This window comes from Cryptomeria japonica, chromosome 5 (genome assembly GCF_030272615.1).
Source record: "Cryptomeria japonica chromosome 5, Sugi_1.0, whole genome shotgun sequence".
Classification (NCBI taxonomy): Eukaryota; Viridiplantae; Streptophyta; class Pinopsida; order Cupressales; family Cupressaceae; genus Cryptomeria; species Cryptomeria japonica.
Genome location: NC_081409.1, coordinates 623,460,404 through 623,480,305, shown reverse-complemented (window position 1 = coordinate 623,480,305; position 19,902 = coordinate 623,460,404). Strand labels below are relative to the sequence as shown.

General features: G+C 35.9%; 1 protein-coding gene across 6 annotated transcripts in view; it reads left to right on the top strand.

Annotated features, from left to right (window-relative positions):
- Window positions 1-12,954: 12,954 nt before the first annotated feature.
- LOC131063777 (uncharacterized) overlaps window positions 12,955-19,902 on the top strand; it is a 287,839-nt gene continuing 280,891 nt past the window's right edge. For 5 of the 6 annotated variants that reach the window (XR_009111129.2, XM_057997712.2, XM_057997713.2 and 2 more), the window contains exon 1: window positions 12,955-13,214. Coding sequence is in view for 5 of the 6 variants with exons in the window: in XM_057997712.2 (XP_057853695.1) it covers window positions 13,188-13,214 (27 nt within the window). In the remaining variant the exon portion in view is untranslated. The remainder of the gene's footprint in view (window positions 13,215-19,902) is intronic. The other variant, XM_057997709.2, reaches the window with a different exon arrangement.

Sequence of the window (19,902 nt, the reverse complement as noted above, 5' to 3'; positions counted from 1 at the left end):
TGGGTTTCTGACATGAAATTCTCAAAATCTTCCAACATGGAAGAAGTAACCTCAAACATATTAGGAAGGAACACAGTATCAAGATTGTCATGAGGTGTATCTAGGGTTGATTCACTTGTGGAGGTGGAAGGAATGATAAGTACTTCTAGGGCTTGGGATGAAAAGGGCACAGTAGAATCCAAAAGAACAACATTAGTAAAAGAGACTAAGGTATTACCTATGATATCACATGATATAGGAAGAACTCCTTCATGCATTTCTTGAGAATGAGAAGTACTTGGGATTTCACACAATCCCTCCTAATCAAATTCTCTTTCTTCTTGTTCTTGTTCATTCTCTAGTTCATCTTCTTCTTGAAGTTGTTAATCTTCATTTACTTCTTCTTCTTCCTCAAATTCATCATGAACTTGAGTCTCTTGTGTTGAAGACTCACCTTGGGCTTTAGATTTTCCAATAGTGAACTTGAATTTAGGACCCTTAGGAGTAATGGGTTCCTATCTATTTTTGCTTCTTAACTCAGAAGTTTTCCCTTTGGGGCATGCAACATCCTCCTCAAATGATTTGGTTTGGTAAGGCTTCAACGGAACACCATGTAGGTCCAACCAAACAATGGTATTATTAAGAATCTTTTGAAACCAAGCCCTTATAGAATTATTTCCTTTTGGGACCATTGTATGAGAGACAAAGGTAATCCAACAACTTTGTTTCTTTCATATGCGGGGTCAAGAATGTCACCATCTTCTTCAAGATCTTCAGGAACATCAAAAAGATCAAATTTTTCAATCTATTCTACTATCCAATGATAGTAGTCCATTTTCCGCATGTCTTCTTCAGTCTTGAAATCTACCCACACATCCTCAATTCGATGGATATGAGTATAGTTCTTTTTAATCTTATTCTTCATACCCCTATAATCAAAGAACTTTCTGGGTTTGAAGAATCTCATAGTCACTCTTCTCATCTCTTCCTCCATGGTGTGGGCCTTGTAGATGGAATTGATGGAGTATCTGCCTATGGGAATGGAGAACTTAAGAACTGTCTTATGAGCTCCAGATTGATGCTCATATAGAAACAATTTGGCAAGCCATCTCAATAAAGATAATCTTATCAAATGGCTATCTTCGGGAGAATGAATGGTTCTCTATCAAAACATCCAATTCTGATATATGTGAAGGTGGGAAATTGAAGGAAAACACAACCATACTCGCTCACCACCTTCCATGCTTCATCTGACACTCTTTTATTTTGGAGCTCCTTGTCCAGTAAACACATATAGTGAGCAAAGAAAGCATCATTTACCCTCCTAAAATGATGTAAACTCTTTGATAGAGTTAACTAAGAGTACTTGTAAACAAGAATTTGAGTCTTGTCACCTATAGTTGATAGACTTGGAAAATGCCTCATTGAGGAAGCTACATATACAAGATAAGAAGTCATATAGAATTTCAAGGTGGTAGGCACCTTGGTCAGTTGTTCACATAGGGAATCTACAATTTGTTTTCCCTAGAAGATCTTCTTATTCTACTTGGTGACATGAATGTACTGATACATCCATTTATGATATGTATTGGAAGTTGGAAGGACTTTTACTGTACTGAGAAGAGTAATTAGGTCATTGACTTCCTCAATGGAGTCACTACGGGGAAGATTTTTTGGTCATCTAGAAATTGTAGACCTAGGTGGATTTAGGTCATTGACTTCCTCAATGAAATCCTAGATCTAATACCACCATATGCTTCATTCCTAGCTAAACCTACTCTAGAGATACCTACTCAAAATCCATTCTTATCATGCCAAAGTGTTAAATCCTTCCAAGAACCTCCCATATATACCCAAACTCCTACGCTATTTCAAGAGGATAATTTAAAGTTATAAGAAACAAGTCTTAACTTAAATCAAGATCAAGATACCAAGCTTTTCAATTCCACCCAATTTTTGACCAAGAACCCATCTCCAAGAGTCTTATTATGATCCCCTAATCACATTTTATTCCATCCAATATGATCCCCTTCCATCCCAAGAAAAATGTATATTTCTAAGTCCCATTCATAATCCATCGCCTACGAAATATCGTGATATCCTTTCCATCACATCTAGTCACCCCATTCACAACCTAGAACAAAGCACAAATTCCAACAATTCTCTTCCATGCCAAGATCAAAGTATCCCTTCATCCTTAATTAATAATCCACCATATTCGTGCCTCAAGATCCTATAAACCTTACCCAAGCTATTCATGAACCAATTACTTATCAAATGGCTTCCTCCACTTTCATCTGATCCAATCTACTTCATGATCTTGTCATTCCTTCCATACCATATCCCCCTCAAAATGGACTCACATCTTATTTCAAAAAAAAAAAGTATCCCATTGCTAAAAATATTTTTTAAAACATGCCTTATCAAGGAAAAGGGTTAGGCATCCATGAACAACATATATTAATAAATTCCAATTATTATGGCCTTGGTTATAGAAATTGCTCTCAAAACATAGGTATCCCTGCTAAATCTAACATCCCTCTATCAAAATACAAACATTCACATTCTCCATCCTCAAATCCATTTTCGGTCCTCATATCCCAAAACTAAATCATGCATTTTTTCCATCCAATTATGTCCTTATATCTCTCCATGGACTATCCATATCACCGCTAGCTCACAATCTAGTTACCTTGTTGTAAATCAAGATTAGCAAAGGAACACATCCTTAAGAACCTTCCAACCATTCATCTACATGAACCCATCCAAAAGACATTCATTTTATTCCTATCCAACCATGAATCCCATTACTCTTAGAAGCAATTTGGATGCCAAACATAAAATCCATAAGTACAAAAATCCATATACATCAAAAGATCAACATGTACCATCCCAAAACTTATATACATCAAAAGATCCAAAAGCAAAAAAAAGAATAAAAAACTAGGTTAATTCCTAATTCACTTATAATATCAATGCATTCCAAAGAAACACAAAGGAAAGAAAAATAAAAACCATGTGGATTCCCAAGTTTCTCATATAAACACTTTGTCCTAAAGAAAAGTCAAATTGGCATCCAAAATTATTATTCCAAAGGCTTCCTTCATTCCTCCATCTAAACATCTCCCACCTTTAAAACCTACTTTGGATCTCTATGTTCCAAAATCCACTATGTTAAATCCTTCACCAATTACTTCATCCATTTTGGGTCCTTATGTCCCGAAATCCACATCCACTCCATCAAAATCCCAAATTCCAAAATCCAATTATCCTCCATCACTCCACCACCCCTCAAGGTGTGTGCCAACATTGATCTTGAAGACATTTTCATCCACCCAAACATAAATCTTCCAATAACCTATACATTATCCAAAACTTATTTTCCATGCTTCCATCCCTCCCATGTAATCCTTTGTATAAATCCTTTCTCCATTCCATCTTATCATCCATTTTATTTCCATTTATCATCACCCTACCAACTTATTTTAGCATACCTTCAATAGCCATGGTCCATTGTAGCACATCTTTCAAGGGTACCATCCAAAGAACAAGATGCGTGAACCATCTCCTATAAAGATAAATAATTTTTCCACTGAGGAAACCCACTTTTTGTGGCATCTGGGCAAGTACCATGATGAAAACCTAGTAAACAGACATCATGCGTAATCCATCATCCTGTTGCACTCTATAGTTGGGACCAAGTTTCATCCATGCTATCCTACCTACTAAATCTCCCATTATGCCCTATCCACTATCCACCACCCTATCTACATCCATATCCCATTTTTCACCTTTAATCTTGATAAGGATAAGGATCTCCATAAGCATCACACATCATATGAGCTTCACATTATCCATACCTTGATTTTATGTATCCCTTATCTTATCCATTTCTTACTTCCATCATCCATTACCACCTTTTATATTTCTTATCCTATGCATATCATATCTCCACTCTATCCAAATCCATCCCTTGATATTGATCAAAACTAAGGACATAAAATGAAAAACATGTTTTTAGAAACCTCTTGAAATGTCCATTCTTGTGCACCACATTCCATTCAATGCACCAAGCCATTAGCTTACATTGGCACACCTATTCTTTTCCTTGGATACACACATCACATTGTGAGATAGTGCTAGAAACCAAATCAACTTTAATTCCATAATAAGCTACCTCCATCTTTCACCAATTCCTTCATATATTCATAAGGTTTTATGTATTTCTAGATATTGGGGCAAATAAATACATCTTTCTTGAGAATAAATCCTAACAATATGTCTTTTACCTTAATTAGTGATCTAGACATCTTTCAACCCCTCCCCCCCCACCAAAAAAAAAAAAAAGAGATAAAAAAAATATTAAAAATAAAATATTCAATAAAATTAATCAATCCATCAAAATCCAAAAAAAAATCAAATCTCAAAAGAAAAAAATCGAATAATCTTAGAAAAATTTAAAAAACCAAAAACATTGTAAGAACCCTTAAAAAGTACAAAATCAAAAAAACATAGAAAACCCTAAAAATTAGAAAATAATAAAAAATCACAAAAACAATCCATCAACCATGATTCACAATAAATTATCCTTTGCGAAGACAAATTTTTAAGTAGACACGAATGCAAAACAGATCAAAGAGTCAAACTTAACAAATCATGCACCAACATACAAATTACTGATCTAGCCTACAACCTAACCAATCAACTGCCTATCAGATTTTAGTACCCTTTTCGAGCAACATGCCCTTATGGATAAATCATTCCTAAAATGGGCACCCTATCAAATATCATGTCCTCATGGATATATTTTTCCTATAGTGGGCATCCCATCAAACAATCATCAAATAAAGAAACACTTATCTTTAACAAGAAGATCTAAATGGTTGTTGACTCATTTGGTCCAGTGAGTCTTATCTTTTATTTGATTTATCTTTACATCATGTTTCTATGCTACTCAATTATATCCACAAGCGATTAGAGGAGTGAGGATGGATCATGATTTTTATCTTTGATTTCTTCTTGTGGTTTGTCTTGATAAAATTGTCAAGACAACTAAGTTCCTTATGTGTGATTGGTATCCCATTTTTCATAATCAGAACATCCTATGCAATTCAAAGGTCATTTAACACTTTATTACATCAGGATTGACATTCTTTTTGGTTACTTCCTCACATATTTTGACAAGGATCTATTGTCACTAGTATGAGTCGGGGCATTCCTTGTTTGCAATGTGTCTATTAACACAAAGGGATAGTCCTCACCTTGGTCTTTCCATACCTTGGTGTAACATATCCACTTGCCACATAATAAGGCTCAATGATTATATTGTCATAAACCAATAAAATCTCAATAAGAGTTCAAAATTGTGGTATAATCTATCAGGGTTAAACAAAATTCTATCTCAATAAACCTTGTCTACCATCAACTAACATTCTTCACTTCTTACTAATCATTCTTCACTTTCATCATATTTCATCTTTCATCCAACATTCATATATCATTTGTCTTATATAGGATGCGTCCTTAAACCAAACATTTTAATTTTGGTCATTAAACATGAAGTGCCTTCCCTAAAACTAGACGATCATCTATCCTTTTGTCATATAAAAGATGTGTCCAACCTGAAACCATACTTGATCTTTACCAATCAATCCAATTAACCCAATCAATCTGATCAATGAATCAATCTGCAAATCACTTTAACAATTTCTTCTATCCAATAAAACCCATACATGTCACCAAACTACCATTATTCTATCTCTCATATAACTTTCTTCTTCTTTTGAGAGATCATCCATTCCTTTGAGACACAAACAATGTTTTGAGAGGGCATCTTACCTCCATCCCTCAACATGTTGGGGCATCCTTTTCACTTTTTCTTTGAAATAATTCTACTTTGAACATTGTCTCAAAGAGGAGAAAAATGTAGAGACCTAAAATTGTTTCGCACATATGAATGCTAATTTTACTAATTATTCCTCTTTATTAATCAAACAATTTAAATTATTTAATTAATTTGATTTTAAATTTCTAAATTAATATTATTCCTCCATTTCAAATTGTAGTGTCGTAAATTGTACACCCTTAATTAGGTTGTCCAATTCCATTCTTAGGTTAGCACCCGCCTTAGTGTATCCCATTACATTTTACATTATAGGACTTCTTTAGGTGTTTAATTATTAATTTAATTAAACCTAAGTCCTCTTTCATCAAATTACATATCATAAAATTGGGTGGTTGATCTTAGGTGTGCCCCTTTTTATTTAATCCTAATCTTACCCTAATTTCAATCTTCAAGGTGTATTTCACACATCTACACATCTTGGTTTGAGCCATCGAGATGGATTTAGCATTAGAATCATGCTATCTTGCATCGCTAGAAAATTGAAAAAAAGTTGATAAGACCAGGTAGTATACTACCTGATCCCAAACTTTTTTCCCTGAATTTTAAGAGGATATTAAGGCAGTCTTATCCTATTCAAATCCTGCTTGGTGTCAAATTTCATCAATTCTAAGTCAGCCTTTTATCAAATTTAAATTTAGGGTTTCATATATATGGTGATTCTTTCTCTCATTTGAGGACCCCTAATCTAGCAATTTGGAAGGAGATTCTTGTGAAGTGAAAGTATTGTTTTGTGTGAAGTCTCGGATCTACAAATTCATTCAGTAATCATGTCTTCATCAACATCTTCATCAATTATGAAAGCTTTAGGAGATATTGGACAATAATAAGAGAATCACTAATTGTTGATTGTCTTGTACCTCTTCCTTAGGATTTGGTATGATTTTATGTTGTTTTTGTATCTTTGTATTGAGCTTCATATCTACAACATATTAGTTTTTAGATTTGCATTACAATTGTGATTTAAAGAATTCTCATTACAAGCATTTAGGGTTTGCTAAAAAATACAGGGTAGAAGTCTAGCTTGCATTTAGCTCATAATGATCTTACAAACACATAAGATTCAAGAGCACACACATTTTTAGTTACAATATCAGCTATTTTTGGAGGTGGTAATCAACAAAACAAGGGGTTTGACTAAGGCAAACCCCTATATAGCCACAACACCACCATTTTTTAGATTGCAAGTATAGCTATAGGTTTCTATTAGAGCAGGCAATTTTTGGAAGATCTCAACAAATAGGTATAGACCTCTCATCAAAATTTGGAGTTGGTTTCCAAAGACTAGGGCACCCCACACACTTATCCTCTAGGACTAGGGTGTCCCATGCCCTAGTCCTCCTTGTTTTGCTCCAAATTTCCAAGATGGTGCTCACACAGTCTTAGAAATTGGACCTACAGTTTGCAACTCATCACAGTTTCTTAGAACAGGGTGTACAACGTCCTAGTCTTGTCAATTTAAGCTCAATTTTTTTATCATAGGTGCACAACATAATCCCATTATCAGATTTGTATTCATTGTCTCAATTCTGTTATTAGTCAATTGACTCTTGTTGTTTTATTTGCCTTTGCTCTCATTCTCATTATAGCTTTACATTACCCCTACATCTTACATATTCCCTTTCATAGCAGTGAAGGAATAGTAATCCTAGAAGTATCCCTTGCCTCTCTTTCACAAGAGTTATTCAAAGAGGGTCACTCCTCTAGTTGCATTTGTATTCCAATGTTTGATGAAAGTGAAGTTAGGTCCTAATACTACCCAATTCCACTTTCACCCTAAACCCAAATTCATAATTTAAAATTTCCTCTAATTCATAATTAATTATTTAAAATCATTTCTCTTCTAATATTAATTAAATAATCTTATTATTCAATTTATTGATTATTTACTTTAATTAAACAATCTTTATTTTTAAATTAAATCAATTTCTACTATGTTCTCATGATTAATAATTTCTTCAAATTATTTAGTTAGCTAATAAGGTCCTTTCAAATTTAATAAATATCTAATTTTTTTATTTCATTTATCCCTCCAAATTCAAACTAACTCAACTTCCCTCTCATTTCACTTTTGATTTCATGTTTTGAAAACCAAATTTCCTCTAAATGCAATTTCATCTCAATTTTCTACATCAATATTGAAAATCCTTAACTGCCACTGACTCCCAATTCCCAAGTTAATGATTTAGCAATCACCTTTTTCCAACTAACCAGTCAACCCACTCCTTTTGAAATCATCTTTCTCTAACTAATCAATCAATTTGGTCATTAAATCAATCTAATTCAATCAGGTCAAGTGATTATCTCCCACCAACTTGTCTCATGAATCCTCAACTATTGATAAACTCTACTATCAAATCGATCTCTGTTGTCAATCCAAATCCAAAAAATCTATAAAATTGGCATCAAATCTCAATCATCATAACCGCACTCTTTGGATTCTTGAACTTAAACTTTGCAGGTATCATGCAACTCTGAGAGCCATTACTACCATATGCAACAAGAAGGAGAGGAAAATAGAAGTCTCATCATGTGGATTCAACATAGCATTTGATTTTTTCTTTCAATTTATTTATTTCATTTGTTGAATTCATTAACATACTTTTATTGTCTTACAATTGGATTTGTGATAGATTTAGGCTTGTGGATGCTATTAATTTATTACATAATATTTTTCCCTGATTTTTAGTCATATACAAGCATTTTCCGGTTTGATTTAAGCTCTCAAAATAGTTTTTTCATATTCTATTAGTCATTCTTCTACAAGTACATTCAATAATTTTATCAATCATTGGCTTCAAAATATTTTCATCAATGTCAATTAGATACTTTAGTTTTCTATGAATAATTCTAGGAGGTGTTAATACTGGTGTGTGTTCTTGGTTTTCATTAAGTGCATTTGATTGATCATTGATTGGCACTTGTTCTTGTTTTGCATTAGGCTCATTTAGTACATGTAAATGAGTTCATGTGGATGACATACCTTCTCCTCCCATTTTTCTCACTTAACATAGTCTTCTCATACACTCTCTCTATCTTTTCTTTGCCACCTCTTGTGATTTGGTTGTTCCTTGCTTGTTCCTTCCCATTGTTAACGTCAATTGTCCTAAATAACATCATATATGTTAATAAATATTATATAAATTAAACAAACAAATCATGTCATTAAAAATTGGAAAATTGTTGAATTTGACAATCAAAAGTATTAAACAAACCAAAAAACATTGAACAATCAAATTAGTTATACATTTCAATCATTTTAAGTCATATAAAACAAAAGAAACTCTTACACTATTTGATAATGTCGCAAGGAAAGAAGAAGCAGTTGTAGTGGGACCTTCACCGAGATATTTTGTACTTTTTTAGCAATTGTTAATGCACTTTAACTCAACATTACATGTATGGGTTACTTTTCCTTAACCCATTCGTGTTTTTGGCCCCTAAAATGCTTAGGTGTCCAAATGGGTTTGCAAAGTCTATAATGTCAAAAACCCATATGGTTTATTTGATAAAAATCACATGTAGGGTTTTGACACTATAGGCCCAAACAATATGTAGGCACCTCTTTAGGGACAACAACATGAATGTGTTAAGGAAACATAACCCATTTGCATTTTTGGTCCTAAATTTTAGTGCTAGCACTTTGGCCTAACAAAGAGGAGAGAGAGAGAGAGAGAGAGAGAGAGAGAGAGAGAGAGAGAGAGAGAGAGAGAGAGAGAGAGAGAGAGAGAGAGAGAGAGAGAGAGAGAGAGAGAGGGGGGAAGGGAGAGGAGGGAGACAAGGGGAGAGAGGGAGGGGAGAGGAGGGAGATGAGAGAGGTTAAGAGAGGGGGGAAGGGAGAGGTTGAGAAAGAGAAATATAGAGAGGAGGGAAAAGAAAGGAGGGATAGGAGGGGGAGAGAGATCAAGAGGTTTAGAGAGAGAGAGGTTGATAAAGAGAGATGGGGAAGGTTGAGGTTCATAAAGAGAGGGAGGAAAGAAAGAGGTTGAGAGAGAGAGAGAGGGGAGGGGGGGATATGTTGAGAAAGAGAAAGAGAGAGGGGGAAATAGAGAGGTTGAGAAAGAGAAAGAGAGAGAAGAGGGAAGGGAGGGGAAATGAGATTGAGAGATAGGGGGAGAGAATATAGAAAGAGAGGGGGGGGAGAGAAAGAGAGATGGGGGAAAGGAGATGATGGCAGAGAGATTGGAGAGAGAGAAAGGTAGAAGGGAAAGGAAGAAGGCCACTTTAACTCCACATACTACATATGGGTTGCTTTCCCTTAAATTGTTTGCATTATTGCCCCCTAAAATGCATAGGTGACGAAATGGGTTTGGAAAGTCTATAGTGTTAAAAAAACCATCTAGGTTTTTTATGTAAAAAAACACGTATAGTTTTTTGGCACTATAGAACCAAACTACAGATGGGCACCTCTTTAGGGACAAAAACATGAATAGGTTAAGTAAAGTAACCCATTCACGTTTTTGGTCCTAGATTTTAGTGCTAGCACTTTGGGCTCTACCTAAGTGTTGTGAAATAGAGAGGAGTAGAGAGGGGGGTAAAAGAGGGCAAAATATGTAGATAAAGAGATAGAGAGGGGGCAAGGGAGAGGAATAGGGGGTAGAGGGGAGGGAAGGGATGAGAGGGAGAAAGATAGAGATAGAGAGATAAAGAGGGAGAGAGGGAGGAGAGAGATAGAAAGGGTAAGAGAGAGAGGCAGAGGCAGAGGGAGATGGGTAGAGGGGGGAAAGGGAGAGAGAGAGTGTAGAGGGAAAAAGTTAAACTACTCTGATAGGTGAGTGACATCTGGTTAGTTGGGTCATCCATGGTGGTATGACAACTTTGGAAAGAACAAAACTAAAGGATTTTCTATGATAAGGTACTGCCAATAGAATCTTTAATATCCAATATTAGGAATGGGATCTGCGAGGTGGTAAATGCAAAAGTAACAAGTAAGAGAGTAGAATATTTTTCGAGATGGGACAAAGATATTTAGATGTTGTGGTCTCCACTTAAAACTCTTATGATCTGTATTATAGGGAAATCCAAGCAAAGATTAGGTGCTCATTAGGTTACCCCAAATGCGGGCAGGTACATGTTAAACTCTAACAGTGCTGCTAGAGGGAATTTGAGAGAGGTTGGAGTAGGTTGTATCATACTAGATGATGAAGGCAAATTTGTTTGGGTTCTTCATAGTTATATTCAGATGGCTACAAATAATGAGGCAGAAATGGAGACATTGGCTTGAGGTTTGGGGATGTGTATGGCGAGAGGCATTCATAGGGTGGACATTGAAGGTGATTCATAGATTTGTGTTAACACCATCTCTGAGGGACAAATAAAAAATTAGAAACTAAAGTAGTGGATACCTAGAATTAGGTGTTGGATAGACTAGCTATTGGTTTTCAGGGTCTCATATCTATAGAGAATCCAACAGATCAACTGATTTCCTCGCCAATATGGGAGTGGACAATAGGAAAGTGGAAAGCATTTTGGACTCCCTAAAATTGTGGCTTGATTTAGCAGAAATTATTAAACAAGATTGAAGAATGTCTATATGTTCTCCTCGCAAAGGACATCTCCCATATTAATTCCTTCTTGGTCATGCATATACCTTGTGACACATACTGGGCTTTGTATTGTCTTTTTGTAGATATCCTTGGAGATGGGAAACACTATTTTAATTAGATTGCTTTATACACTAAATGATCTCTTTGATATGTTTAGAGTTAATCAGACTACATGAATCCTCATGAGTACTGGATGGTATGGTAGAAGTGACTGTCGATTACATTTTCTTCGCTGATGCTATCTCGATAAATGTGCTTGATCCCAAGGATGGCAATATCTTATGAAACCTAATCCTAAGCTTCTTCTTAGGAGTCAATGTTGTTTGAGATCTGGCATGAGTATGACTATATAACAATTGGGAATGGCAAGATGAACACACAATCATTTTAGGCCGTGACCTTTGTATGGCTGGATACTTCTCAAAGGGGTGTTTTGATGGCATTCATGTTTAGAACTAGATGTTTGTGTCACAAGGAAACACTGGACAAGCAGTGTTGCAGATTCTTCAAGTGTAAGATGAATGGTGTTAGAAATGCTATTAAGATGATTGTTTGAGCAATCTTTGGGGGAGATACACATATCCATGATGGCCATATTTACAAAGCCTTTTATTCCCCTATTGTTCAAACTCTGGAGTAGTAGGAACAAGGCTTCAACATTAGGAATGATCTTGTTGGTGGACTACAATTGGCCCATAGTGGCCAAGGCTAGTTTTGAAGTCCAGATTGGTATGCTCGTTAGTATGGAGAAAATAATGAAGGCACTTGGGCATCATTCCATGAGGGTGTAAGAAAATAGGATTGTTTTGGGTTGATCAAGATAATGGGCTTTGATTAGTCCCCTTTTGTTCAAAACTAGTGCTAGGAGGATTCTAAATTTGGGTCTGGGGATTGGCTTTTTCTATCACCATTTCGTGTAGGGTATCTAGCTTTTTGTTATGTTTTAGTGTTGGGTGATGGGTTGTTTTGCTTCCTCAATTATGAGGAATTTTCAGCGTAATATCATTCTCTTTCATTAATATAGGGAGCTACTCTCGTAATGGTATTGTTTATAAAAAAATTAAAAAAATAAATTCAATTAATACATAACAAATCTACTATTTAATATTTCATTAAAAAAAATAATTAAAAATTTAATACTTCATTTCAAAAATACTATATAAAAGCTATTTAATAGGAAGCTATTGTTAGTATCTAAAGCATTTATTATTAATGCACTTTTTTTTTTTTGACTAAATTGATATAAAAATCATACTATTTTTCATCTTTACAATAATGATACATTTTTCATCACTTCATATAAGATCTTGTAGCTTTATCATTTACATTTATCTTTGATGTCTTAAATTCCCTCCTAAAAATTGTGAATCAAAGTAACACATACTTCCAAATAATACAATCTCATCAAATGAATATCCTAACAGTAGTATTGCATAACTTGCTAAAACAAAAAACCAATAATAGTTTACAAACAAAAGAGGCACTTTTCTACACTTAAAAAGTCTATGCAAGACTAAAACATGAAAAGAAAAAATATGAAATGAAAGACGATGGGTTTTAAGAAAAATATGAATTGAAAGACTACGGGTTTTTTGTATAGTCCAGCAACATAGAACACAGCTCTCAAACCGTTTTGATGATTTAAAATGAGCTCCAAGCAAAAATAAAAATAAAAATCCACCTGAACATTTGTATTCGACAGTTTGGCCAGTCTTAACAGAAGAGGTGAAACGGAAAGCTAGGACTTGTCAACAATTTCGATGGACGATTCACAGTCAATTGTCACGGTTAGTTCAATTACTTCTAAGCTTTAAAGCGGTTGTTTAAATGTGTAATCTGCTAAAATTTACTTTGTCATAGTACTTAGAAACCCTCAAATCTCCATTAGGTTTAGACAAGTAGGAATATAACAGCGGAGACTTGGAACTTTTACCATGATAGAAATATTTCACTCCTTTTTTGATCATAGTTAAGATTAATTATTCTTGCAACGGTTGAACGCATTGAAGATGCTTTTTCTCAATGCTACAAATGCATTTTCTAGTGCCGTAATAGAAATATTTGTCATTTGTAGAAGCTGGACGTGAAATTTTTTTATAGCGTTAATATTTATGGCAATTGTATATGTCTGCCATTGGCAGTTAATGTCCATCGAATTTCGATAGGCTGGCTTTGTAATTGGTAGTCAATGGGGCCAGAAATTGAACAATGAAACCTTCCTGCGACAGTGTGGATAAGACAGTAGTGCATAGACATGGCTATTAGTATTTTTTCCAAATATAAGCTTTGAAATGATTTGATTTTAATTACATCCATGAATGGTCGATGGGACCACTGATTGCACCGGCCTCTACATTTATCAAGGATTCATGGGATATGTGGTGTCCTTTAGAAGGCTGCTTCTTTCTTGTTGAGATTTAATGTAGTAGTTTTTCCAAACCGTTTAATTTGTTTTCTTTGAAGATTTCTGACATGGAGTCGATTTTTAGTGTCTCCTCATATTTGGCTGGGATGTCCTTGACCCTTGGGTATTCAGAGATCAAATGTACCTTTTTTTCTAGTACCGTTGTGGTGCAAAACATATAAATTGTTTCTCATTTATTTCTTTGTCATCCATCTACTTGTCTCACATTTGAGCCTATAGGAGCTAATCCTTATTTGATCAATGAGGATCTTCATCTTTTCTATCCATTTGATTTCGGTCCTTATATAAGCCTTTTAGAATGCTCATAAGCCGAATTAAATCCTCTGATACAGTGTTGTCATTTTGTGCTTCTTTTCTTCCTCCACAACATTACTATAAACTTTTCATTTAAATATTTTTTTATGCCTTTGTTGAGGTTTGGGCATTCGTTTAGGCTGATGTCCTGCCTATTCAGATTCTGTCTAACAAATAAATTGTCACTTTTGACTTTGAGCTGCATGGCCCAAAAGAAGAGAGAAACTTCCTTAAGAGGACTTGCTTGGTCCTGGGTCTGCCAAGAAGGCACCTTTCAAATAACCAAAGCCCTTATGGAATGGAAAATTCTATCCACTATAGAGACGGATGCTTGTCCATAAGTTGGAAAAAGGCTTGCTGCTCCAAATAATGTCGTTGATTTGAAGATGAGATATGTCTTTCTCTATTTTAGGTTGCCAAGTCTGTAATACTGAAAGCCTTTGCCCAAGACATTTGTTGGTTCTTTTTCTTGCTACCGTCCGCTCCAAGGGATGACATAGCACCTAGACCCATGATTAAGTCGATCTAGGTAGGATGACAAACCCTGTGATTGAATCAAAGACGGGCAAGCCAATGAGACAAGACTGGACTCCAGTTTCTACACTTCGAGCCCCATAGGACTCAGTAGGGTAATTCTTACGAGGGTCTTAAAGAATAATCAAGATATTTGACAGACAAAGCTACAAATTAAAACTAGGTCCAATTGACATAGTACAGAAGCCCAATTTTTTGTCACTAACTTCGTCTGTGTTGGTTTCATACAAGTTTGCAGCTACAGCTCCTATACATGTGGATAATTGACACATTCACAGGTTTATGAGCAAAGGGTTTCATTATTTAGCAAGTGTAGGCATGATCCTTTGTATCTTTACCAGCATTGTAAACAAATAAATTACATAAACTGTTTTATCTTCATACCAATCAGGCAAAGGGGTGATAAATGGAGTATGGCTTAGTCAGTTTTCTTGTGGGTTTTTAAGCGCAAATCCATTTGTTCAATGGCAATGATGAAATACTGAAATAAAGTCCACACTAAAAAATCTTACTAATTCAAAGCATAGACAAGTAAATCTTATTAGGAAGGGGTAAATGGAAACAAAATGAAAGCTCTGGCAATTGTGAGGTTGGGAGAGCGAAAAGAAAAAACGAGTGGAAACAAAATCGGAGAAGAGTGGTATATATGGAAACAGGATTGAAGTAGGAAGGAGAAAGCATTGGTTAAAGGAAGAATTGAATGGACTTGAAGATAAATTGGGAAGAAAACCTAACACTAGAGAAACTGCGGGTTTAAAAGAGAATGGGGGAGTTGGAGATGAAAAAAGAACACTAAATGGAAATGAAAGGAAAGGGACTGATATGACTATAGAAAGGACTGATATGGGAGAGAGGAAAAAGCAATATGGAAGAGTGTTGATGAAATCTAACAAGGAAATTAAAAGAAAACAAAAACTAGGGAAGAAGATAACCTAGAAGGATGCAAGGAGAAGGGTGGGGGATGGAAAATGAGGTTTAATGGATTTGAAAGTTGAGGAAAATGGATGGAGACGGATGAGCGATGGGAAAGAGAAGGGAAATGTAGATTACAAGAAGAATGAAGTGAAAGTGAAGTTTAGCTATGAAAGGACCTATCTCACATAGTGTAGAAACGTATAAAATAGTCACCTAAAATAAAGAGGTTCGTTGTAGATAATGCCATTACAAGAAGAAATAGAGTGAAAATCAAGTATAGCTAAGAAAAGACCTGTCTCACATAGCGCAGAAACATTTAAAAAGGTCACCTAGCATGAAGAGATTCACTGTAGAGAATACCATGGAGCTCCAAAGTATTAGTGCAGACTTTGGGATAGAAGTTAACACTTTGCTACAATATCCTAATCACCGAGATGCCTTCACTTTTTCAAGAAAAATGGCTCTAAATTAAGTTTCAAGGGGAAACTTGACAATTTTTATGTTAAAATGAGGGAGTGAGGCCTGTTGATAGATTCTCATGGGAGAACTGGCTAGAAAACATGGTATGCCTTGAGCACCATTATTAAATGCACTTTGTGTTTAAATTTGTTGTGACTGGATGAAAAGATCAGACTGTCCACTTAACACCCAATGTTGCATACTAGTCTTGAACCTCGAGGAAGCCTAGTTTACAATTATAGGTTATGGGAAAAGGTGGCCACCTAAAGGCTGTGGTTATGAATCAAGGTGACTTGTGGTATGTATTGTGACGTTTTCACACATCACCCCATTGCAAATGGGGACCCCCACTTTTTGCTTGGTAGCATAGTTGTTCTAACTTAGTCTTCTAGTTTGCAATAATTTTGGTGTCTTTAACCTTTTTCTTGTGAGAAGATACAATGCCTTTGTCATCAGGATGTGATCAAGTCTTGCAGTCTAGTAGCAGCCCGGTCCCTCGCTAGACTAGTTTGGAGTCTTCTTAGCTCTAAGTGCTCAAGTAATAGATAAGAGTCAAGATGATCATTGAATGATATTTCTCAATATAGCTTCTAAGTCGAGCCGAGGTATGAGTCTTAGGTGTGATGAGCAATCAAGTGTGTAGTGTTGACGTGGCTAAAATCGTATTGCTACAACTCTATCCAGCCAACGCAGAATAGAGTATTCTCGCTAAGTATCCTATCCTCTCTTGTATAAGGAATCCCTATTGCTGTTCTAATTGATAAATGGGGACAACCTCAAGGTTCCAATTGTTAGTTCATGACTGCGGGATAGCTCAATGGTTTGATGTGTTTTGCTGGTAACACAAGGGGTTTACGGCCTACAACAAGTTGGTCTGCATCCCACGATGGTGTGGTAAAAATAAATGCAAAAGGATAGGGTTAAGAGACCTAAAATTAACAAGACTGGTGTGCGAGTAGACGGATTCGACATAACCAATCCTTGCTTGGCCAGAATAACTCACAACCTCACAATAACAGTGCAATCTTCAAGGGAGACTTAGAAGATTTTCAGACTGCAGGTGCATACCTAAGCACCCAATTCTGGCACAGCTCAGACAAACACCTGCAATTGAACTAAGCACGATTTTAAAGGCTCAGACTAACCATACAAAGGGATACACAATCAACATATCCCCAATGGTATGAACTCAAATCCATCAAATACCCGCATACCAGAAAGGATCTGTCTAAGCCTACTGAAGGAAACCATGCAAACAAAAGAAAACCAAGATAACAAACACCATACTTCAATGTTCATATATTGGTTTTGGCTGTCATTACAACAATTTTTGCAGTAGTTCTATGCTACTCCTAATAATCTAACGACTAAAATCTAACCTTCTACAAAAAATCTAACTATCTAACCTTAAAAATCTATCTGTCTAATGTAATATTCCCCTTAATTTTTTGATTTTTCAATAGCAAGATTACAATCACACCAATCACTCGTTAGGGTTAGAATAATGAAATCCAAACAACTGAAGGGAACCCTACACCTTTTGATCACTGAGAGCCCAGACTGGGAGGGTGTGAGCATACGGTAGCAGGGGATCGTTAATAATAATGTGTTGAAGTGTTGAATACAATAATGGGCGGCAAGCCAACCTCTTCCGCTTATCCAGCAGGTGAATCAAGAAGCTTGGTGATAAACCAGCCAAGACAAACAACACTCCCAAAACATGAATCACTCAATCGCAATGTTTCAGTGGGAGGACTGAACACACCAAACAAGCTCAACTCAACCACTTATGCAGCGGGAGGATCATTACAACAAACATCACTCAACCGCTTATGCAGCAAGACCATTACAAACATATACCACTCAACCGCTGTAATGGACACCCTAGAATGCCCAAAAACTAAACCAACTGCTGATAGGAATTTAGTCAAATAGTTTGCATCCAACTCCTTATTTCTCCATTTAATGTTTAAACCTCTTATGGCTTCGGAGATGAAATGTTTGTTTGTTTTTAACTTTTAAGTCTTTGCATAGGTTTAAAATCACATAACATGAACTAGAAGGAAATTACAATAATATGCAACATGAAGATTGAACTACTGCTGATATGATATTATTTCCAGAATTAATAAAGTCAAATACATAGCAGATTTTTCAACTCACTAAATACTCCAACATTTTTGACATAATGTTCCAACAATGACTTCCCATCTTGCTGCTACAGTAACATGAATAGTGCCATGCTACAGTAGAGTGAATAGTGTCGTGCTATAGTAACGTGAATAGTGCTGCGCTACAGTATTAATTAGTCTTCAATCAGTCCAATATCTTCATAAAATCATCCCTTCAGAATGGCATAAGCATTGGTCAAGAAGTGAAGAAGGTATGAGCAAAACACCAAATCTGCCTGTAGCTGGAGATGCACCCAATCTGCCTGTTAATGAAGCTGATAGCAATGGATTCCAAAGGCCAAACCCCAAGGGAATGACATCTAGAATGTCACAAGAGAGGATAGACGTCTTCTAATGCCAAGAATGGATCTGCAACTCACACATCAATTTCTTCTCATATTCAACATGCTGAATGAAGCCACAAATGCTTCCTTTTATTCTTTCTCCAAGGGTTGACCCAACTCACTTGAGCAATGTGGGATAAAAGATGTGCAATATAAAACATATTAAAATATTCACTTATGTCTCCCTTGGGTGCCCCTTTGATTTGCACACATCCCCATAAAATAAATATTAAAGTAACACTTTAATATTTTACAATTAAATTAAATGTTACTTTAATAACACTTCAGGCATTAAAATATATTAGCAATCGGACTTCGAATAGCGCGAGTGATAGCTTGTTGGAAAGCTCTCGCCGAGGAGTATCGAATCCAATCACCAAAACTAGCCTCCGTTGTGTCATGCTGACTTACTAAAAATAGTAAATATGCCTGAAACTAAGTAAATCAACTCCGTTTTGGCCTAAACTGGAAATGACTAGGCTAAAACACTCCAGGATCCCCTTAAACCCTTTGTTAGCCCTTGGGACCATGTAGAGCTAGGCTAACGCACATACACTTGGTCAACTGCTAAAGTGGGGACATTACAACCGCTTATGCAGTGGGAGGACTGAGTAACAAATATCAAAATATAGGCGGCAAGCCAGCCTCTTCTACTTTCGAGTGGGAATGCTTACAATCCAGAAATGGTTTGTAGTACTACTACTTAACCTTACAATATAAAATAGAGAGATAGAATAGAGAAGTAATGCTATCCAATGTTGATAAATTTCTTCAAACAGTTACTAACTCCCAAAAGATTCTTCAACATGAATTTATGAAATCTTAGGATCAATAACACACAAACCAACAACTTGAAGAAACTAAGAAATGCTCAATTCACTCTCCAAACTCACCCAAAAACACCCCAAATCACTCCCAAATCAACTAACCTACTCACACTATGAAAGGCACTCCCAAACACCAACTTCAGGAAATCTGTAATTTTATGACAAGCAGCTGAAAACCCACCACATTGCTCATATCTTTCTCTATACTCAACGGAAAACCCCCAAACTTGATGCAAAGGAAAGATACAAAGAAAGTGATAAGGATAGAATAGATAAATAACAATTAACAATGCCCCAAACCCAAGACACACAACCCAAAGCACCTCCAGCATAGGGCGTACCAAAACAAAAGTTCGATTTGCAAGATAAATTCCAAAACACCACGAAAACCAATGCGAACTTACAGGAAGAATCGCCTAGGACATCGAAAACCAAGGAGCCAATACCTAGAAGTAGCGGGAGGTCACACAAAGACTTATGAATGAAAATATGCTTCAGCCATGACT